General features: G+C 33.7%; 1 protein-coding gene across 1 annotated transcript; it reads right to left on the bottom strand.

The window, feature by feature from the left end:
* Window positions 1-633: 633 nt before the first annotated feature.
* On the bottom strand, window positions 634-25,363 carry LOC137932169 (sodium-independent sulfate anion transporter-like). Its single transcript, XM_068775760.1, has 14 exons — window positions 25,220-25,363; window positions 12,623-12,757; window positions 10,456-10,526; window positions 9,902-10,094; window positions 8,245-8,349; window positions 7,996-8,114; window positions 7,134-7,269; window positions 6,185-6,349; window positions 5,241-5,402; window positions 4,406-4,546; window positions 2,888-3,033; window positions 2,115-2,267; window positions 1,522-1,675; window positions 634-949 (listed from the first exon to the last, which is right to left on the bottom strand). The coding sequence occupies exons 1-14, from the start codon at window positions 25,251-25,253 to the stop codon at window positions 915-917; spliced, it is 1,749 nt and encodes a 582-aa protein (XP_068631861.1). The 5' UTR covers window positions 25,254-25,363; the 3' UTR covers window positions 634-914.

Below are 25,363 nucleotides of genomic sequence, written 5' to 3'. Positions count from 1 at the left end.
CTTTCGGCCCCGCCTACTGCCACTTCAGACGTGTTCAATATAATGTTAATAATTAGTAGTTGTATAATCTTATGTAATAAAATATAACGGAGAGGAAAAGATGAATAAGTGACGTCATATTTGTGAGAACGTCAAATATACACAGTGAACATTATGGTTTATATTTCGAAATAATGCTCTACTCATCAAATGTTTTTCAATAATATGGTTTTCATTTTGCTTTTTATAATTACGATGATCGTCATATTAAGAAAATGATAAGAAGAGAAATGATGAGAAACAACTGACAGTAATTTGTTAACAAGTATATCTGCTAGATGGCGTTAGAAAAATTAGTAAATTATAGCGCCATCTTGTAAGCTTCTGGCGCGTCTTTTCCATTCGTAAGTCAGTGTTACCGCGTTTTTTATTTCTATATTGTTGAATAAAACACAGGTGTTAATTTATATTATATTTAAAATATTAATAAATTTTTCATTATGAATAAAAAATCGCTTTTTAGTTCATAGATTAGAAAATACAATATATACAGTTCAATGCTATATTTCTAATTACTATATGACGAGTATATATTTAAATGAAACGCATTATGTCGTAATGAATTTTATTCATTTAAAAATCAAACATCGTTATACACTTCATGCTTTTAACATACATATAAAAATAATATTTTATTTCTCTCATCTGTAAATAAACCACCACAAATACTTTTTCACTGTCTTAATTATCTATATACCAGGGTCGCATAGGATCTGTGGTTTAAACATCAATATATTTTCAAGGCAATAATCAAATTTCATGTCGTAACAACTTTAATAATTCACTAAGTAGATTCAATTCATGCTCATCTTTATAAGCAAATATATTTGCCCAACAGTGGGAAAATTGGGAATATCTTAAACTAGCTCGTTTAATTAGAAATTAATATCCACTCGTTCGGTTCCGCAATCTGAAAATTAAAAAATATATATTTATTTATAGCTTATTACTTTAGAAGCCACGATAGATGTACTATGTTGACGATAAGGATGAGTCACCTTTTTTTCTGATATAGTTTAGTACCAAAATGTAACAAAGTACCAGAGCTACATAAAACGTTATGGGTGTTATATCTGAAAATCAAAGGAACATAGTCTATCAAAGCTATGTCTATACAAATAATACAGTTTGTATAGATAAAATGTATCTTGCGTATATGCCGCGACACATGTTCCTATCCTATTATAGAATAAATATTTGTGTCAAATGTCCAGCGGATTTGATCTGATCAATAGAGGGGACTACGGCATCTTTAATAGTACACGACGCAGGCAAAAAAATTTCATATCAAGTTTATTATAATAGATATTTTAATAATTATTACACATTAAAAATGTAACCATGTAAACGCAACATTACATTTCGTCAATAATGTTTACGCCCACTACTATCATCTGTCTCTTTCATTTGATTACAAAATTGCATCTACAAGAGCGCTATGTCGATGCTATATTGAAACATCTTTTACTAAATGTAAGTTACCCATGATGTGTTGCTCTATCGCGATCCCGTTGAAGAACATTCTCTTCATGTCTGGCTGCACGTGAGTAAGCAGCTTCTGATGCTTCGCGTCAAAGTTCCACAGGACTATCTTGTGTCCTTGTTTCTCTAAGTCTAGTATCACAGATATTAAGTCCTGTGGAAAGCAAAATGACCGAATGAAAATACACTCACTCTCATCTCTCTTTTCCGCACTCTTTCTCGCATATACTTTCACTCTCATTCTTTCTCTCTTTCTATTTAACTCTCCTTACCTGTCTTTTTCTCACTCTAACTCACTCTCTCCCTCATCCTCTTATATTTCTCCTCACCGTCATATTAACTCTTTCTCTCTCCGTCTTCCTGTTTCTTTCTGTGTCTCACTTTGTATCTTTCTGTGTCTGACTGTGTGTGTCTCTCTTTCTCTCTGTGTGCGTCTCTCCCTGTGTCTCTCTCTCTCTCTCTCTCATTCACTATTTTTTTCTCAAACACACTCAATATCTGCTACACACAATCTCTCTCTGTGTACGCATGCACGAACCTCGTCCACGTTTTTTCCCACATCCCACATCTGGTGCATATGCGACATTTGTTACCTCAGCGACGCCAATGTCAATGTGACGCAGCTCTGAGCCGTCGACGAGCATCACGGGTGAGACGCTCCTGCGCAGCTTTCGTGCCGCGCGTGCACCGGCACAGTACTGCAGCCGCACCGGCAACACCACGCGCACACACAGCTGCGCGCCCAGCTGCAAATATTGCATACTCTTAACGTTTTGGTTAAATACCCGTCTCTAGGTACAGGGCACGGCGAGCGTTGATAGAATATTTAAAGTGCAAACAGCAATAAATCAAAGCATTCTTTTCGCAAGGCGTTAAACATTTAAATAGTGTTACTTCTTAGTATTAAATTGATTTTCACTACAATTTTTAATACTTAAATCCCAACAATTTAAAAAAGTAATATATTAGAGAAACAAAATTATTATTCGAAATTTGAATAAATCGACGGATACATATATGGCGCATATAGTCCACGCCGAAGCCAGTAAACACATATCTGTGTCTTTCGTCAAACACAATAAGCGTTCATGGAGCCCAAAATGTTTAAATTCACTGAAAATCATGGTATGGAATATATATATATATATATATATATATATATATATATATATATATATATATATATATATATATATATATATATATTAAAAAATAATTGACACGTAAATACGAACTTAAATATATTTATTTATGTGTACTTATAATATATACAGTTAAAAACATAATAATGAATAACAATATCAAATTTAGTTCGCAGTAATGATAACTAAGCTATAACCAGGCGTACATAAGTTTGAAGAGATACCTTGCACGGCTGTACGCGCAGGTCGGGGCGTGCAGCGTGCGCGAGAGTGCGTAATCCGTCGGCAGCCGCGCCTGCTGCGATTCCGTACTCCAGGCCTGCGCAGGCGCCGGCACACAACGTCACTAGCCACACACACAGCTCGCACCCTGTTATCACAACCCTTATATTTAAAAACGTTGCTGGAGTTTCGATCGCTGCAACTCCCTAACGGTTTCTGAAGTGCTAGTAATGTAAGTCAAGCAATAGTAACAATCAAGTTGAAGTTCGGGTCTTTTTGGTCCTAAGGCTGGTATCTGGGCGGGTAAGCCTTGTCATCCCATGGAACTTTCGCGATCCAGGAGGTCTTTCTCCCATGTAGCGGGTCGAGTCGAAACTCCCTATGGAACCCTAGAACTTCGCTATTCGTTAGTGGAATAGTACATTAGTAGTTAGAGGAGGTTGTAAAATCGATTTCTCTTCTAACCTAGTAAATAGTACATTTCTAAAATTTAAAATTTAGCGTTTTTTCATACGTACTTTTGGTAAATGAGTGTAAGGTATAAAAAGTTTAGCTGATATAAAATTTTACAGAAATTAAAAACAAGAGAATATTTTTATTATTCTTCATCGTAGTCACAAAAGAAAAAGCTCTTCGCAGCTTCTTCATTCCTGATCTCTCTGATGTAATCAAAACACAAAGTCGCATTTTAAACAAGACTAGGCCAAATAATACGCCAAATTAAATGATAAAATGGAAATCAATTCAATACGTTGTTCAAGTTGTACATAGAACAGTAACAAGAAAAGTGTTTCGCACTTTAAAGTGTCACAAAGTGCTTGTAAACGCATCCTTACCTCGTTATAGTACTACGTAGTATACTCAGAGATAAATTGCACGAATTAATTTTTATGCTAAATACTAGCTGATCCCGCAAACGTAGTTTTGCGAAAAAAAAATTAAGTTTTTATTTACCAAATAAAAATAAGGGTTGATCGTACAGGGGTGAAAATTTAGGGTTGTATGTATTTTTTTATGCTGTATAATAATAAAATAAAAACCAAAAAAATTGGCTAAAAAATAAAAAAAAATAATTTAGGGGTGGACCACCCTTAACACTTGGGGGTACGGAAAATAGATAGTAGCCGATTCTCAGACCTACTGAATACGCATGTAAAATTTGGTAAAAGTCGGTCAAGCCGTTTCAGAGGAGTTCAAGTTCGAACACCGTGACAGGAGAATTTTATATATTAGATTACCATAATTTCAGCCGTATGATCACAGCTGGATGTATCCAGAAACCTTCCCAGAAAGGTTCCACGTCCAGCTGTGGATAGGGCCAGCTGGTAGCGGCCTATATCCAGGGTCATTCGGTGATTTTAATAATGTTGTTTGGTCGCCTTAGAGGAATTATATAGGAACTCCTTATATAGGAACTCTTACCTATTCCGCTCCCTACACGAAAACCTAAAGGCCCATAGCCACTTCGATATATATTATATATCACTACTGGTATAATACAATAAGGCATTTTAACTAACTGCTATTGATCCATAGGGTTCTGACGATTGTGAAGTCAATGATGGACATCATAGCGACCATGATGATAGCGGCCAGGGTCGCGCGTGGAATGAAGTAGAAGGCATCAGCGAGCAGCGTCACCGCTAATAGCACCAGGCACGCTGTACATGCCACGCGGGTTTCGTGGCCACAACGTTAGCGGAACATGCAATACACATAAAATTCCTTTGTAAAAATAATGAAGCACATTTTATAAATATATCTCAAGATGAATAAGGAGCATATACAGGGTGATATGTAAAATTTTTAAAGCAGTATATAGTTCATTTTTTTTCATACTAGTCAGTCATTTTAAAGTGATCACTCTAAAATAAGTTGGATTCTTTTTTATTGAAAGGCCAATAACTTCTGGCTGTACAAAGTCTGCAAGGACAGATAGTAAACAATAACTAATTTTACTATGAAGTAATCCGAATTTTGAAATTTGTTTCTTTCTGAAAACATTGATTTTAGACAGGATGTACCATATCTTAATTGACAGCAAAAGGAAAACATTTATACCTACTACCAATCATTCTGTATACACCATTTTTTACCAATATATTCACTTTAACCCAAAAAAAGGATTCGATCGTTTAAATGCGTTTTAATCTGCAATCATCATCAGTTAACTTATTTACTAATCAGTCAATCATAAATTTCAATTTGAAACAAGTCTAATTTTTATAGAAAATGGTGTAGAATTTAGATCCTCCGTAACGCACATTTTTTAGAGCCCACAACAAACTCATTTTTTAATGGATATAATATATATATATATATATATATATATATATATATGGGGGGGGGGGTAACCTTTGAAGAACGCGCCGGCGGGTGTGAGCACGCCGCTCGCGTGGTTCAGCGCCGTGCGCGTGAAGGAACCTGTGGCCGGCATGCTCTGCGCGAACGACGACAGCACGTTGCACGCGCCCACCGCCAGCATCTCCTGCGTGCCGTCCACTGGCTTGCTGCCGGCTGCCGAGACCAACGCAACGGGTCAAGTCAAATTATTTCATTATTCAATCATCAATTTCATTTTTAGGATTAAAAAGGAATCCTAAAAATTAAAATGATATGTAAAGTAATAATAAATATGAAAATGAATACTAAAAATGAAAATGAATCCCAAAAAGGAAAATCAATAATGAATATGAATCCCAAAAATGAAAAGTATCATAAAGATAAAAATAATTAATATTTATGATAATGAACGCTAAAAATAAAAATGATTACTGAAAATTCTGATGAATACTAACAATGAAAGTGAATAATAAACAGGAAAATGAATCGATAAAATAAAAATGTACAATTACCATGAAAATGAATTGTAAAATGAAAATGAATAATCAACATGAGAATGAGCTATAAAAATCCTAAGAATGAGAACGAAGAATAATAATCAAAATTAATCCAAAAATAAATGAAAGACTAATTTTCCTTATTCAAAAGCATGTTAAAGCTACGCTGTATCATTTAAACTACATTTTCTTTTTCTTTAGTATCTTTTGTTATGGATAGAAATTATTTGAAATATGTATTTTTATTACAGCCGATTATAGTACTTATTAATATATAAAGTGTGAATAATTAATAACTATTATTTATTCTATAAATATCCTCATGTCTCTTTTACATTTACAACTTACAAAGCTTAAACATAATATTAAAATATTTATATAGATACATTTATCATTTTGATTATCTATTAATCCTGCAAAGTTTGTTAATGCATTCCATTACATATACAGTAAACTCACCGAAAGCTTTTGCGATAGCAATGCTCTCCAATATGGCGACCAAGGGCATGACGAAGCCTTCTACGCCGAACACCTCCAGCATGCCAGTGAAACCAACCGTCTGGTTGTTTACCACCGTGCTGAAGGGCGGCGGTCCGAAACGCGGCAAACCACCTTCGATCTTACCTTAAATTCCAAATTATATATAATTAATTTATTAAATAAAGAAAATATATAATTAATTTATTATAAGATATCTACTGGTCCGAAAGTCACCGATATAGACCTATCAGTATAAAAATATCAGTGGGCAGACCATATAGCGCCCAAAACGCCCACAAGAGACCATATAAAGCCCTGGTGCCCAGATGGTCACTGGGACCTTGAATTTCTGAAGAACAAGGACCTGCAAGTGCAGCGTAGACCACACGTCTACAATATGTACAGAGGACCTTGTCAGGGGTCTCGGAAGACGCTGGATGCATACTTCAAACAGGTCCTATTGAATATTTATAAAAGCCTATGTTCAGCAATAAATGTCGTTTGGTTTAAATTATAATAACCAGCTGCTCAGACAGACTTCATATTGTTAAAATTTATTTACTTACCCCAGCTTACAGAAAAAAAAGAGATGCAATTAAGTTAAAAAGAAACATTTTTCTATGCAAACTAAAATGAAAATGAAATATATCCATAATTATCAAATGTTTTGTATTAATGAAAACAATAATTATTTTTATATCGAGTTATTCGTATTTTAAAAACGCTTATACTTACTATAATAAATTGACATTACGATATTTATAACTTCTAAAACCACTTATATTTTTAATAGAGCTATACATTAATCTCTTTAAGGCTTTTATAACTAATCACCCTGTATCAATCATCCCGCTAGACAACGTAGGATATACACGAGAGTTATTTGTACTAGGCTTGCATAAATGTATGTGGGTAAGAAAGTGCTCACCGGTGAGGGCGAAGGGTGTGCGGTCAGCTCTGTACAGCGCGTACGCGAGCACGGAGGCGACCGCCACGAGCAGCGCGTTGCGCGCGCGCACCACGTACTGGCACACAGCCGCGCCGCGCCCGCCCGCCTTCACACGCTACAATAATACATTCGTCATAACTTTAACATATTACTTGAAGTATCAAGTATATCACCTAAAGCAACTAATACAATACAAAAGTCCAGCTGGACACATGTCTGGTCCAAATGTCACGAGGGATTTTCTGAGTACCTGTATAGGTTCAATCTCAAGAAGAATCCACTGTGCATCAATACCCGGAGGTGGACCAGACCGGTTCAACTATTTCAGAGGACTCCACTTTAATTCGGACGTGGGATGCAGAAGAGGATCGAAGAAAGCAGCATCGCCTCCCTCATGGTCGGTGACAAATGTTACCTTATGTTCCTAGACCTTGTAAAAACTGTATGTAGCACAATATACAGCAGAAAAGAATAAGACCCAAAACTAAGTCAAAACAGGTCAACCAAGGTCCCAAGCTAGTCATGAATAAAGCAATATAGGTTTTGCAAATAAAAAAGATAAAATAGCTATCATATTAATAAAATTGAAAAATTAAGTCAAACCTGTGATGATGTAGCAAACTGTGGTCTAGGAATAAAGATGAGAGAAAGAAAGTAATACATGGGAACTAACAAACAGACAGACAGACAAAAATCGGACAAAAAATTTAAAAATGTTATTTTAGATGTACCGTATACATATATCAATAGGCATGTAGTAAAACGCGATTATTTTAATATTACAAACACACAACCAAGTTTAAGTTACTGGTATATATATATATATATATATAGAAAATACCTTAAGTAAAAGAAGAAATACTATAGACGCGACGCCGAGAAGGCTGTCCCATAACTGAACCGTCTTTATGTTCTGGAAGAAGTTGATCAGGGCGTGGATGAATGTGCTCCCTGATGTACCTGAAAATTGAAATTCTATTGATATACCTAAAATTATGTTTTTTTTAATGAAATAAAATTTCAAGACAACAACGAAACAAATCCATCTACATTATTTACTTCACCTTTATCATCAGATTCCTCACCTTACCTGCGACCTTGAAGAGCGGCCTCAGCTGTGACGCTGATATCTGCAAAGCGGCCGCGGTCGTGAACCCGCTGATCACCGGCTTCGAGATGAAGTCCAGAAGGAACCCTGCCAATACGATATGAATCAAGAAAATGAAATATACAATAAAAGTTATCCCACAAAAATTATCTCTGGTGCCTCATGATTAGAATAATAATAATAATAATAAAGCCCTTTATTCCGAAATTAGTATTTACAAAATAATCTATTGCTACACATTTTAAAACTAAATTTATTTTTTAAAGTATGTCTCTAATTTCAGTGTGCCTGTTGGCATAGGCCTCCTCCAAAAACTTCCATTGACTTCTGTCGTTTGCAACCCTTCCCCATTTTACACCCGCAGTCAGTTTTAAATCATCTTCCCATCTAATTTTTTGTCTTCCTCGATTTCTTTTTCCGTCTCTCGGGTACCATTCTGTTATGGCCTTGCTCCATTTCCCATTCTTGTCACGAATCATGTGACCGGTCCATCGCCACTTTTGCTGGTCTATTCTTTTTAATGTATCCGTCAGTTTAGTTTTCGATCTTACAATGGTATTTCTGATCCGATCTTGTCTTCGTATGCCTGTCATACTTCGCTCCATTGCTCTTTGACATATGGCTAGTTTTTCCCTAAGCGATTTGGTTAATGACCAAGTTTCGCATCCATAAGTTAGACAAGGTAGTATGCATGTGTTAAAGGTTTTTCTTTTTATTGCCATTCCAAGGTCTTTAGACTGCATTATTTCCTTTAGGGCCCAGTACTTTCTCCATCCCATAGCTATCCTCAGATTTATCTCTTTTGTATTTTGTTCCTCGGTAGAGATAACCTGCCCTAGGTATATGTATTCTTTAACATATTCGATGATGGTGACATGGTTATGACATGATCAGAATGGTAAACACATATTCAATGACAGTCCAGTTAAAGGTCTCTTTTGGAGCCCTAATAATCCGGTCGATCCATGTACGTCCGCCCAAACGATTTAAGAGACTTTTAAGGACTCCTAAGAACTTCCTCAAGGTCAATTACTTAAAACTCAATTTAGACTAGACATCCAAAACACCCATCATCTCAAACACAACAGAGGAAAATACTAATTAACGTCTGTAATCGACGTCGTCGGTTCAGCCCATAAACGCCCGCTGCAAGGCATGGGTCTCCACCAAAGATATCTATGGGGGATATAGCACAATCGCCACGCTTAGCAGGCGGGAAAGCGATCGCAATGTTTTATTATGGTACGCAGAGGACGTTGCTGCCCATCCTCTAGAAACTTGTTTTAGCAATGATAATCCTATATAACTAATGAACAAAGTGTGAATTATATACGAGCAAGTCTCAATCCTCTATCGCTGGACTACCATTGCTCAAGAATTTCTCATGTATGTAATGCTTTAAAATAAGAAAAATAATTAAAATAAATTGTATCGAATTATCTCTTATCAAATAAAAAAAATGATTAAAGGTTTTAACATAAACTTAAAAATATAATAGTTTTCGATATCTCTTAACCTCTGCTGACATTCAGTTGCAGTTGCAATAAACGTCTATCGGCTGATATTGTGATGAAAAGCCGTATCTCTGCATACATAGTTATACCTCTTTTATCTCATTGCACAGTATAAAAAACCTCACCTAGCTGAAACACGCCAAGCAGCATGATCACACAGCCGGTGAGGAAGGACGCTAGGTAAGCAAAGTCCTCGGAGATGGCCACGTAGCGGGCCAGGAGCGCAGCTAAAATAGCCGTGGGTCCAACCGTCACGTCCTTGCAGCTGCCGAACAATACGTACACGAATCCCGGGAAGATGCTGGAGTACAGACCTACCTGGAACCGATTAGTCAGTGACGTCACTAAACCATCACGCAAATATTTTAAGCCTACATTTAAAGACAACAATAAGTTATTTGTGAACAGAAGATGATAGAAGCTGTAATTTTCTCACTCTCAAAATTGAGCTGTGCGTGACATTCCCGTGTCCTCCATAAGGGGCCACATGTCTCAACATTGTGGGGGTCCGTTGGTCAGTGCAATTTCGACACAACCTGACCTTGGCTCTGCAATTCAAGGCATTTCGACCACGTAAATCAAATAATTAATACACATAAAATAACAGCTTATCCTTAGCGACACGTCAAAGGATATCTCTCGTAATTTAACAGAAACACGTGTTGAATGATCAACTCACCTGCGGTGGTAAGCCAGCAATCATAGCGTATGCAATCCCTTGCGGTATTGATGTGAGGCCGACTGTTATCCCTGAAAAACAACAAAGAAAACTCTTGAAAAAGTACGGTGAAATTGTCATTTAAATCTTCCAGGACGGTAAGTAATTTTTTCCTAGACAGATGGAATTATCTATAACATGCACCAAGCGTCTGTTTAATAAAAGTTGGAACATATTTTGACTCAACCCAAACCATTTTAAAGCATGTTTTATGCCCCAAACGCCTCAAGTTTCGATTGATCAATGTCATACTGCATTGGTTCTTCGCGATTTTTTTGCCAAATATTCAACTAATATCGTTTTGCAACCACCGAATTGGCTCCGTTCGTCTTGTGACTATTCAGCAAACTCAAAAGACCGTTTTAACAACATTTAGCAGATAGAAACCTAATGGAAGAAGATCTTGAAGGCTATACCTGAAAAAAACCATTCCGACTGTTCAGAGGACTGAAAAAAACGTTAGCAAAAGTGTGATTTGTGTGAAGTGTGATTCATCATTGATTAGGAAGAATAAATAAATGATTTACATTTTATAAACAAATTCACCTTAGTTTTTGATCACAGTATTACATGTAGTCCGCAAAATACAACAGCACGTTTGATATTATAATTTCATGTACTCTTAACCAGTGAATAAATATTATAATATATATATATAAATATACGGAACTAAAATAAGGACAACTAAAAATTAACACATTTCAAAATCCATTTTTGTAAATCCAATACTGATTGTGCAATAAATATATAAATTCGTTATAAACATTATGTCACTAGTCATTTATATTGTGATAATGCCGACGTAACAATGTATGCCGTTCTTATGAAATAAGACGAGACAAACAATTTTTATGGCCTTCATTAAATTTGATAAACTTCATTGTGTGTACAAATAAAAATCAAGTTATTAATTTATCTTTTCCAATTTGAATCATTTACAGTGATCACTTGTTCACTACGTAAAGAATGTCAAAAGAGCTCATTTTCATACGAACTAGAATAAAAGTTATCTCTGCAATAGCTTCTCAATTAAAATCTAATATGTTTGATAACTTGGCGGGCAAAGCGTATAATAAAATCATTCAGATTTTAAACATTGCGATGTTTGCACTAATATAAGACAAGTTTACTCTCAGAAAGGAGTAGACCGAAACACACGATGTCCAGTTGAGTAAATCACATGTCATGCATGTGTCGCGATATATCTCATCGTCTTTCAATGCCGGCCTTCAAAATATAATTTATTCTATACATTCGCGAAAAACTAATTACAGTTAGGTTAGGTACAATTATTTACATACAAGCACGGGCACTGGGGATTCGCAGAGTACCTGTATAGGTTTAAACTCATGGAGAGTCCTGCTTGACCCTGGGACCCTGCGGCGGACCAGACCGTAGCACACCTGATCACTAGCTGTCCCGTATTTGGTGCGCTAAAAACGGATTTCCAGTTTCGGTTGCAACAAGGGGTCGAAGAAAAGAACATCACATCACTTATGGACAACAAGGAAAGTCAAGGAACCTTCATAAAGTGTATAAGACTAGTCAAAAAATTACTTAAATCTTTCATAAAAGTAGTGTAAAAACCGTAAAATAAAAGATAAATTATAAACGAATGCAAACGTAAGAAAGAAGCAAACACAGAAAAATAAAACGGAACAAAATATAGACCAAATGTAAAATGTATTCTTGTGGGAAGACGACTACAGTGAGGTGATGAATGAAAGCATTGGGAAAAAATGAAATCAAAGATGAATAAATAAATGATGTTGAGAAGAAAAAAGATGAGAACGCAAATCATATGCCGAAATTTTTTTTTATTTTTTTTTAAATAATCCCCAGTAGTAGTACAACAGGCCCCAAAAAATGGGGGTCATTAGAAGAAAAAAATATGTATTTTTTTATGGGTAAAAGACGATGGATTCTTACATCGTAAACATGCGGCCAACTAAGTGGCTAGTTCAACGTTTTTAATTTGCATAGCGTTATTTTTAAAAAAAAATGTGGCCTTTTGAAGCAAAATTATGTAAGCGAGATAGCAACACCAAAACAGCGTTTACACATGTTTTACGTGTCAGTCAATAATCAAAGTTGATTTCGAAAATTAGATGTCATTAAAAGTACTTACCAGCGATGGCGTCGCGAACTAAATGTTCGAAACTGTAATACGGCAGCCATGTTGTGATCGGCAGTCGTCTTCTCCACGCCTCCACGCTGCACAGCCTCCGTGCGTTCCTGTGCAGCCGGCTCTCCCTCGAGTGACCTACAATACAAAGTATAACATAAAAATGAATAGAGTAGATCTTCTTTCGAGAATTATACTTGGAAAAAACAATCCAACCATATAAGTTTAACTTATGAAGAAATCACATGCCGAATCCAACTCGGATAAGCAGCGTTCGAGAATCTTCACAACATCATCTAGTCCAAGATACTGCAGTGTCTAAAGACAAAGTTATTTAACAAATGTGTTACCGGTGATGACTCATGGAACTGAGACGTGATCGTTCATCATGAGCCTAATAAGAAGGGGCTCAAGGTTCAGAGAGCAATGGAAAGGTCTGTGCTTAGAGCTTCGCTGAGAGATGAGAATTGAGTAGATCCGCTCGAAGCTCGAAGAATTGCTCGTAAAACGATGGATGTTAGAGCAGAAAGGTTCTCAAATGAGGACCACGAAGTGAACCGACAACATAGTCAAGCTCACGGGAAGTTGGTGAATTCGGGCAACGGGAGACCGTTCATCGTGGCCATGGTAAGGTAACTCTATTCTTTATGGTGAACATCAATCGGCAGGTAGGTTGGTGGTGATCAGACCTTCTTCGAGACATTAGTACGGTGCCGGTGTAATGAAATCCACGACATCTTATTTTAATTATTTACACCTAAGACGGTAGAATCAGATTCATTAAAACGATTACCTTATCTTTGTCTTAATTTTACTAATTTTGTTAAGATTAATAAGTTTTAACAATTTTGCGTTATTTCTCACCTAAAATCAGATTCAGAGATTATACATGACGCAAGGGTAATATAATAAGAAAAAGTATTTTTCCAAACTCGGATTACTACATATTAACATTACCAGAAGATATTGGGTTGTGGCATTCTCATAGAATACAAAATAATTGATGTACTTTACTTCAGAAAGGTAATTTTATGTATGTGTGTATATATATAAAGCAATTAAAGTTAGATGTAAAAGCTATAAAGAATTTTGTTGACAAATTACGTATATGCTCACCAAGCTTTTATATCTATAACCAATCACCTGTGTAACAGCACTTTTTTTTACAGATTAAGTATTTTATGGTGTAGTTACTTTTATAAAATTCCTACCCTATTTTAAAAGTAGAAATGTTTTTTTTTTGTGAAGAAAACTATTGATTTATATGAGGAGATTATATTTATTTTTAACCCAGAGAACGTTATGGTTTCTTGTTATTCAAATTTCAATTAGTCTTGTATTTTTATATTTATGTGTATTTCTAGGTATGTCCTTAATAAAAAAAAATAAAACAAAGGTTAGATCCAGTGCCTATAGTGTTCGGCCACCATAAACCCTGCTAAACTGTAAGTATCAACAAAGAAACAATGACCAGTTAAAAATAAATGAAGAACAATGCCCTTAAAGATAAAACAAAAATCAGAAACACTATATTAACACTAAGGAGATTTAAATGGAGATGGCAGTATGGAATATTTATAAAAGGCAATGATAAATGGAACAAAAAAGTTACCAGATGGTATCCCTAAGAATATAAAAGGTAGAGAGGCAGACCATAAAAACAGTGACCTGAAAGAGATCGTCTCAAAACAGGACAGAAGGGAAGAAAAGAGGTTTTAGCTGACTGGCAAACAGATCTACAAAAAATATAGATATTAATTTTAGATATTAAGCTCGATAAAAATTACTTTTTGCAAGATAATTCTTCATTATTATTATTATAACTGTGGGTACTTGAAAATTATCCGAATAATCGTTACATTTTAACGCACGAACATAAAAATAAAATGAATAGAATCATATAGAGCATTCTACTTCGCAGTAAATTATAATTCATTATTCTTACCCGTCGATAACATAATGAATAACTTTTTATAACATTAGTACAGATAACGTTCCGCGCGCGTATAATATCACTCAAGGCGTACCTCTTGCGGGGAATCTCACAGACGACTGATATTATCACAGCAGAGTTTATTTATTTTTTTCACCTCCTAATCAAATATGTTGTTATATTTCCAAGTGTTTGTATACGAAGTTCCTTTGAATTAATGCTAAAATTCCCCACGCTTTTTAAAAATTTCAAGTTTTAGCTGGTGATTAATCCGCAATTAACATATTTTTTAATTTATTAATATTTAGCTGTCAAAGTGTACTGTCGTAAGTATTGGCCTGATATGGAGATGCTCGTGGATCGAACCGCAACCCCGTTTCTTCGATTTCGATTCTGTCAAGGGAAACTTATATAAAAGTAAGTGACTTTTGAATAACAAAAATAAAATTTTATGACAAGATGTAACGACAAACAGCTTAAAGTTATTTGCCTGTCGTATCGTATTAGACAAAATAAATCAATTCAACACATTTCAGAGCGATCACGTTATTTATTAACTAAATGTGAAGTTAATAAATTATTATTGTGCCCTGGCCGTCTGAACTATGAAACGCGCGAAGTTCATAACGAACTGTCAATGTCACAACTTTTCTGAAATTTTTCAACTTTCTACACAACTTTCTATCTATACAAATAAATAAAATTGGAGTGTCTATTTGTAATATTGAAATAACATTTTTTACCACATACATATGAATATGTATACGGTACATATACCGTCTGTCTAATTGTTCCTGGATAGGCGGAACTTATACTGGCAGATAGCTGATTTAATGAGAAGTAACCCAGGCCACTTAAATTTTTTACAAATTCTTTAACGGGAAAATTTAATAAACGTTTTTTTTTTGTTAAATTCCACGCGCGTGATGTCACAGGCTAGCTAGTTTTCAGGCAGCTAGTTTTTCGCTCATGGATTATTTTTATATATAAAAAAAAAGTTTTTCGTGTTTTAGATATCAATGAAAATACACTACAAAATTTAAACGATGCAGGTAACAAATACAAATGACTAGATTCATCTGAAAACTCAGAGGAGTCAAGTTCTAATATTTTTTTCAGAGACTATGGCCACGATCTTTGGCCTTTTCCCATCAATTACAGACAGGATAATATATAAAATAAATGGAAGGCAAATGGTTTGTCCCAAAAAAATCTATTATAAACCAACTCTTGCTTTACATTTTGTTTTACATATAATGCGTTGGAACCCATATGCAAACGTCATCGTGCAACTGGAATACTTCTATCCAGAATTGATTTTATTTTTTAGTTCACGGAGCCTTCGTTCCGTGAATTCAGTTCACCAAATCTAGAGTGAGCAAGAAATAAAATTTGTAATCCTCAAATACAAGTATCCACATATAAACAAATTCATGTGGAAGGGGTTTTATGCGCGGCATAAAAAAAAACGTGAACGTTTTTCACAGACGGACCAGTTGTATCTTTTTGAAAGAATGTGGTCACCATGGTAGAGTTTTATCCACGAATTGGACATATTAGGGTTATAATAAACCAGAGAAGCACTCACTATGACGTTTGCAATGATTTCATTATCTTTATTACAATAAGGAAGCAAGCGACATTTAGTAACATTGTAATGCAGTGAACACTTTGATTAACATATAATAAAATGACAATAATAAATATAACAAAGCTCTTCTCATAAATATATATATATATATATATATATATATATATATATATATATATATATATATTTATATATATATGCCTTCTCAGTCTGCAGTAGTTCTAGCTTAGTTGCAGTTTTGATGACGTCTGTCTGTCATAAGAGAGGTTTTCAGTATATATACCAATGGTTTGTAAACTATGGCAATTCATAACTTATTTTCACGACTTTTTTTTCTCGAATACCCTTATGAAACGTGCGATTTATTATTTACGTATAGATATATTATTTACATGTCACTATTAAATGACACAAGCCTACAATATACAATGTGTTTACGAATGTACACATGCGTAGAAGTGACAATACGTTTTAGTTCCCATACAACTTTCGAAATTATCTGGTCGGATGACATCGTTCAAAGTCCAGATCATATCGACATGTAGAAATCTTTAGTGATGAAAATTCAATAAAGATGAATAATCTGAATATCGTCAAAACTAACAAAACGTTATCTACACGGGCTAAAGTTCAAACACAAACCAATCTCTGCATAAAGTTTCTCAGATTCGGAGTTTTATTTTTAATATGAAGCATTCAGATCGTACTATTACAATGAAATGCTTTTACAAAATGCGCTATCATACTGTAACGTCTATATTAGCTGTCGAATATTACTATTGTGTTACTATGTAAAAAAGCATGCAGCAAAACATATACAGTACATAAACGAAAATTACATTTTTAAAGTAAGAAAAGGGCCAATATTTAGCCACTTCACAGATTGTGTTTGGCACTAATCGGTGTAACATAACTCCTGAAGATGTCCCGTGGAAGGGCGAAACACGTGTTAAGTGATTTGACGGTGGCAGTTGTGTAATTCGCATTGTTCGCCGCATACACATTTATCAGCGGGCTGGCAGGCGGTGCACTTTGTTGCACGACTACCACTGCATGTGCGGAAGTGGCTAAATATTGGTCCTTTTCTTACTTAGGATGGACTTCCGCAAGATAACGCCTGGTTCCATTAAACATTTTTTTTAAATTATAGTCTGTCTGTTTATCTGTTTGTTAAGGCAAATCTCTGAAATGGCTGGATCGATTTTAACACGATTTATACTGGCAGGTAGCTGATGTAATAATAAGTAAGTTAGGCTACTTTTATTTCAGAAAAATTCCTAAACAAAAAAATACTAATAATTAATTTTTTCAGACGAAGTCGCGGGCACAACTAATATTGTATAAAAACCGGCAATATTTTAGTGCTGTTGTTTTTTTCGATTGAGCACATAGACGCCTCTACAAAATATAGGCTTCCTCCAATGACATCTATTGGGGGATTTACCAAGCTTTGCAGGCGGGTTGGCTATCGCAGTGTGGTATTATGGTACGCAAAGGACACTGCTTCCCTAGCAAGCAATTCTACATAATTATTGCACAAAGCATAAATTATATAAGTTGGTATCCCAGGAACCGAACCCGGAACTGGACTATCACTTTGTTTCTTTAGTATGCTCCAAACTTTTCCTGCCGCAAAGTATTCAACGAGTCACTCACATATGACTTGCAGGCTACCGTTTTTCTATCGATGACACAAATATAGAGAATGATAGGTCATAGTCTAGTATTTCATGCATAAACTGTCAACGAATTAGCAACCAATCAATCTTTATATTACGTGAAAATCGAAAGTTATTAAGAAACATATTTACCGCTAAAATCAACCATTCCGCGCCTCTTCATAAACAGACGTGTTAACTTTTCACTTTAAATAATTATAAATCCACTGCACATAGAACAGGTAAAGTACTTGTGATGTTTCTTAGGCATTCGCATACTGCGAGCGAAGCGATATTCGATCGCGCATTGCGACATTTTCATTTTCAACACGTGCATATTGTTTCTACGAAAACGTTAACAATGTATATCGTACATTGTATATATTACACCTATACAGTGTGATTGCTTATAAATACAGAAGTTGGATGTATGTTATAAGCAATGTACTAGCTCATTTATCAACAAAAAGCTTTATAAAGTGATCACTATGAAATACGTAACATCAACAACTTATGGCAGAAACAGATAATAAGCAATAAATAATTTTACGATTTCCTTCCTATTATCATCACATTATTTATGCATTCTGAAATTTTAAGAGTGTACATTAGTTGACAGAAAATGACCTATATGTCAATCCTTTAAAGCTTTTATACGTTTAACTAATCATCTTGTAAATAATAAGCTATATCCAGGTAGTTTTAATTTATTGTCAATATATTAAAACATAAAAAAATTCGGTAAATTTTGAAATATCATACATAATGGTTATGTAAATAGATCCCTTCTGAAAACCATAATGGCATGGAGAGATGTCCAACTTTTTTTTTGTCAGCTGACAAATGGTATTTAGCATCAGGCTTCACGGGGTTTAAATAAAGTTATTATCCGATTAGATATATTTACAGCGATCACTTGTGCAGATCACGAGAAGAATTCCAGAGGACTCGATTCAATTTAAAATTCAAAATATCTTTATTCAAGTAGACATTTACATGCGCTTTTGAATCGACTATTTTATCATTACAAGTAGTAAGCTACCACCAGCTCTGAACACTGATCTGTTGAAAGGAACCGGCCAGAAACTCAACAGTTGCTATTTTAAATGATATATAACAATTTTTTTTCATATATACATTATAACATCATATAAATGAGTCAATAAACCAAATTTCACACATTTTGATTGTATTTAATAATAAACTTTCAATTTTTAATTTAAAACTTAATAACGGAAGGTCCAAGACATGTTGTGGAACTTTATTATATATATACACCCAGACCCAATAAGGATTTGTTAACATCTTGAAGACGAAATTTATCATGTGTCTGTCACTATTTTTCATAGTTCATTTTAAAATATGGCGCATAAATAATGTTATTTAAAAATAGCAATACCTAGATAGAAACTAAATTCATCCAACTTTCATCTACAAGGATTCCAAACTTCACCTTCAACTTAAAAGAGTCTACGAAAAACTGACGGTATGTTTTTTTATATAAACTACAAAATGGTTTTGGAATATCTCCGTGTTAATCGATATCTTTTTTAAAATTAGCAAATCGATTTCCAAAATTATTTTTGACCTTTGAATTGCGACGGATGGAATATGTTTATCACTTTAATATCGAGGAATTTCTTGGTGATCTACTTCGCGTAATGCAAATTAAAATTATCTATTCATTTAGGCGTTTACACGTACTTTTTAATATAAACACCGATTCGGAATGTTGATCTAAATAAATTAAAATGAAATTTAACAATGTTTGATGTTCGTTAACGAAAATGCATTGACATTTAACAGCTGAAAATATATTCTTAGACTGTGATCGCTTGAATTAAATCTTCAGTTTCCGCGAACACAAAAGCAATGAAATAAAAATTAATTTCTATAAGTGTTTTTGATTAATGTTTGCGCGGGCCGCAATATAGTGGGTTGCGGGCCCATAGTTGCCGATCCCTGGCAGATAATATGATACAAATATATGAATGAGACAGGTTTAAATAATAAAACCTCTGCCCAAATGATAAACTTTGATAAGACTAAACATTAAACAATAAAATTTTTAATCCGCCAGAAACAGATAACTAAATAGATAAAACTAGATCACGTCAAGGAACTTTGTTTAAAGGTAACTGATGTACTGTAATCTGTGTGTTTATACAAAAGTAAATTATTTATTTTAAGATGAACTTCTTTCATCTTTTTCTAAGGCACACAGGGTGATTGGTTATAGGTTCTAGGCTAGATTTTAAAGGGGTGAATGTATGCCTCTTTATCTATTAAAACTTCGTTTATGTATGTAAATAAACGCAGTGTTGGGTGTAAACTGTAAATTAAATTGTATTATAGTAAATTTACTAATATATTTAATTTAGTACAGAATAAATTCATTAAAATTTTAATACAAATGTTTTTTTTTCTTTCGTTTGTCGGCCAAAAATATTAAAGATTTTACACATATTGACAATTATTCTCAAGTGATCATTTTGAAATATGTTACATTTATTTTTTCTATTGAAATACAACAGACCAATAATTTCGGGCGGTACAAAGTGTACAGGGACAGATAGTACACAATAATTAATTTCATTATGCAGCAATTCGAATTTTGAAAACACTTTTTGATCGTCGGAGGAAGGTTATACTAAGCTACCTTGAAAACCTCATAACAAAGCCTTGGCGGATTCGGGGTGATCTGCTGCACGATGGTCTGACCCGCGATAGGGCACGAGCTAAACCTGCTCGTGTTTTTATAACAAAGTAGAGCTACAGCTCTAAGACAAGCATCAACACAACTCTGATATTACGTTTATAGATTGTTAAACAATGGTATAACAGCTAAAAAAGAAATGAAAATTATAAATGTAAATTTATAGAATCTTGGAGCAAGGCGAAGGAAGTGAAGCGGTGTATGAAAGGAAATTAGAGGAAAGAATTAAAGACATTGAGGATGAAAGATGAAAACATTATGTGAATAAAAACCAGTCCTTGTCATGACATGGGTTGAACAATAAAAATATATGATAACTCTAGGAAATGAGTTAAAAAACATATCTTGTATGAACTAACAGTAATCAAGTGACTAAACAACTAATTTCGGTTATATATTTTATAACGTCGCTATGAAGAATTTTATTCTATTTGCCAAGTCTAAACAATTTATTTTTATCTAACATACAACATAATCGTGTATCATCTCATGAAGCTCATTTTTGCGTTGTCATCTATTCAAACAAATAAAGCCTTGGCGCTAGGGTCTTAAGGTTCTGGATTGAAGACCACGGACGGGCAAGCGCAGATTGGGATGTCCGCCCACGAGGTGGACAAACGACCTTGTTAAGGTCATCAGTTGATGCTGGATGTACGCCGTTTCCTACCGGTCTCATTGGAAATATCTGACCCACGTCCAGCAGTGGACCTCTTGTAACTGAAACGATGATGACAGACTGTAGTACATTAATAAAAAAATTACGAGATTTTGACTATACCTTCGTTACCAATAAAGACAATTTAGTTTGAAAATAAACGTAGTGTTTTGGGGTTGAATAAACCTATTTTGATTACGGAATTAAATTTTTTTAAAGAAGTGAATGTGTAGCTCACCGTATATCCTTTCCATAAATCAATAATTTCAGAGGTAACCGATAACGTAATGATAATATATTATATTAGAAGGACCGGAAAGTAATGTCGTGTCCGTCGACATATTTTACAGAAAAACCCATTGATTTCTACCGCACCGGCAATGAAAATTTGTATACTAGATGGCAAAAGGTTGTTGATAACGAAGGTGAATATATTGTTGATTAGAAAGGTGTAGTCGTGTGAATTTAACTTAAGAAATCGACATTACTTTCCGGTCCCCGTAATAGCAATAAAAAACGAGTTCTTAATTCAAATTACTACATAATAAAATAATTTTATTTACTATCTGTCCCTGCAGACTTTGTTCTGCGAGAATTTATTAATCTGTTGCATTCCAATAGATTTCCAGAGTGATCACTGTGTTTCTGAGTAGTTAACACTATTATTCTACTACTATTACTTTAAATTTTTTTTAAAAATTAGTTCCAACTTTTTTTTAACATTTAAAGTATAATTTTAATCAAAAAAAAAACTAAAATAATTACATTATAGTCTGTGTTAAAGTTAGAGATGACATATGTCAAATTATTTCCGTTACACCTACAACGCCATCTGTTATCTTACAACATAAACAATGCATATTTAGTATAATTGCATAACAAAACATGAGTTATGTGTAAACTGTAACACCAGATTTAATTACCACAGCCTATCGCGTGTTAATCAATCAAAACATTTATTTCATAAACAATGTAATGAAATGTGATATAACATATAAATAGCTACCACATATAACAGCGTCTTCTTTGACAAGCACATGATCATCTTGCATATTCTCCAGTATATGTTGATGCACCTTTTGTAATTTATTGACGGCGCTTATGCTATACAGTTAACAATTTTCTTTCACATAAAACTAATGTCAGACAAACATAAAATTTACTAACAATTCTCAACTAATATTGTCTATAGTTGAAACACAGCCAAAATTCCATCTATCATAATACTGTAATCAAAAAGTAATTGGATTATGAAATTTAAATTCTCTATTTATCCCCTTCAAAGTAATCCTCGTTTTCCTACATAGCCTTCAAAACCTTTGATTAGGTTTTTATCAATCATGACAAAATTGTGTCCCTGCATTGGCCTTCTGAGTGTGCTGAATAGCAAGAAGTCGCATGAAACCAAATCATGCAAATAAGGAAGTTGCATAATGTATCAGTAGAATTTTGGCATGATGTCTGATGGGTTTGGAATGAACTAAATGATTTCAACTTTTGACAAACAGACAGTGCAAATGTTATAGACAGTACTACCAACCTAGGAAAAAAATTTACCTGCCTTCCTAATGCCCAGGAGTGTTAAATGACAATTTCTCCTTTCTTTTTGATGGCAATAGTATTTAATTTAAGCATTTTTGCATTACAAAATTATTTCAATAAATTATACATATACATTTGTATTGTTAATGATTTTTTTAAATGATAAATTTCATCATATAATCATCTGTAATACAGGATCCTGTGAAAAAAACAGATAGGTATGGCCAAAACTAAGGATGCAAAAGTAAGAAAACATGTACATCACAAAAAATACCAAAACAAAGCTAGTTATTCCTTAGTCCATATTCAGCTATGGGTCAGAAACATTGAAAACGGCTAAAACTCTAGAAGCCTTGCTAATTAGTAACATAAAAACAATATATGTTGATAAAATAATTAAAAAACCAAAGAACTAGAAACTGTGTTGTGTATATACAAATAAATTACCTAAGCTTCAATAAAATAATAACAGATTGGCTTTGTTGTAGAAAGACCTAGACTTTGACAATAGAGAAGAGAACGGAAGACATCGCAAAGAAGGAAATTAAGAATGAATTGAAATGTTAGATTATGTGATTTATGTTTGATAAGTGAATGAATGATTACGTAAAGACTGGAAATAAAAAGATTGATTAGTTTATTAAAAATGTGGTGGTCCCTTTCCAAGCCAAGGGTGTATGAGAGGCCGTTAAATATGGAGGTGATTAAAAAAATAGTAACATTGATATTCCTAAAGTAAAATTTATTACTTTAAGCTATAGCGCTACATATTATTTTTATATCGCAATTTCATATTCATTTACATTACAAAGCACAACATCTAGTTGCCCAGGCCTTGCCCAATTACTTCCATCTGCCCCTGTCTCGAGCTAAGTGCCCAAATGCCCTGCAGCTTTTTTAAGTTGATCAGACCACCAACTGTGGTATCTGCCTCTTTTTCTTAGGATAAGGAAAAGAGGCAACCTATTGCATTTAAGTGTCCATACAGTAGTGGACTGTTGACTGTTTTATCTTTCTACTTTTTTAAGTGCAGTGTCCTCCAATTTTGTTTCCTCAAGTCCTGTGTTCTTTTCTTGTCTAATATTAGATATCCAAGCATTATTCTTTCCATGGACCATGGACAAGGTCTGGGTTTATTAAGGTGTATCGTTACATAGACATAATTTCATAGTTATCAGTTACATACATATGTTAAAGATATTAGATTCGGTTTTGGATTGTATATTAGTTGTTCCTGAGCATTTCTTTTAGTTACCAGAGTCTGTTCCACACACCAAACAAATTCTGGTTATATTTATAACAATCTGGTTATATTAATAAAATAGATAAATGACACAAGTTCGCAAGATATTTATTCTAACTAAGAACATACTTATTAAGTTTTGGAATGTTTGTAACAAAAAGGTCAAAATTGATGTATGCATTATATAGTTGATCTGGTTGTTTTTTCTTAATTAACATTGTGTAATAAATCTTTTAATGATAGGTTACCACAGTCAAAATGCCAAAATAATTGTATCACTGACAGACTTACTGCAATTGTCAACATGTAAAAACACTAACCACCTCATGACTGTGAAAACTCTTCATGGTATTATTCCTACAGGTGCATATATAACCATTTACTTTAATAAATATAAGAACACAACAGTCTTTTATTTAATTTAGAATAGAGAACCTTTTATACTCCTAAGGCAATACATAATAATAAATATATAATAAAAGATTAAAGATCTAATACAGATGAAGTAAAATGTACAAATAAAAATAAATAAATATATAGAAAATGAAATATTTATTCTTTGTTTACTACCATACAATGTTAAATGCAAATAGCTAATCATGTGACTTTATCATTATTAGCAATAACTGATTGCATAGAACAAAAGCTAATAGATAAGTGTATCAGTGACACACTTATAAACAAAATTGCACTAATTTCCTTATTTTTTTTAAAAAAAATGCAAAACCATAACTAAAACTGCAATGGTTTGTATAAATTTTTTTTAAATTTAATATCAGTATAGATGTCTAGGATAACAAAACTAATAATAATATTTAAGTGTCTTATATTCACTGACCTAAACTAAATAGAATATATATTTTTTCACTTATATTTAAAAAAATATAAAGATATTTAAAAAAATAATTACGATTTCTTTTTCCTTGTCTAATTCACAAGGCAATTATAGTTAAGGTATGGCATTATGAGTAAGGTATTGTTATTTCATTCAATATTACCAATTTATATGTTTTAGACACTTATAAAAAATTGTTAAAACTAGTGCTATAATGTTATAGACATTTTATATCGAGGAACGAATTTCGTTAATAGTTGTTTTAGAAAAATAATAACAATTAAATTACATAAAATCCATATTTTCGACCGGTTAAATAATGTTTTATAGTTGCTAGCAAGTTGTTCCTCTAATTTATTTTTTCCTAAACAGTATATTAATTTTGAAAGACATTAAAACGATTACAATGAATAAATAATGAACATACCTAAAAGTGGTCTTCTTGGATCATCGCTATCCATGTTTACGGCTAGGATGTCCAATATACAGATCCATTATCACACGCAACCGTTTCACTACAACATTAGAATCTTCCGGCCACATTGCAATACTTTGTTATATACTTATTCAC

The sequence above is a fragment of the Battus philenor genome, unplaced genomic scaffold, assembly GCF_028537555.1.
Source record: "Battus philenor isolate CCGP_79_NKW_IND1 unplaced genomic scaffold, ilBatPhil1.0.hap1 SCAF_9, whole genome shotgun sequence".
Lineage (NCBI taxonomy): Eukaryota > Metazoa > Arthropoda > Insecta > Lepidoptera > Papilionidae > Battus > Battus philenor.
The sequence above is the reverse complement of the archived record's forward strand: the minus strand, read 5'-3'. Positions and strand labels throughout refer to the sequence as shown.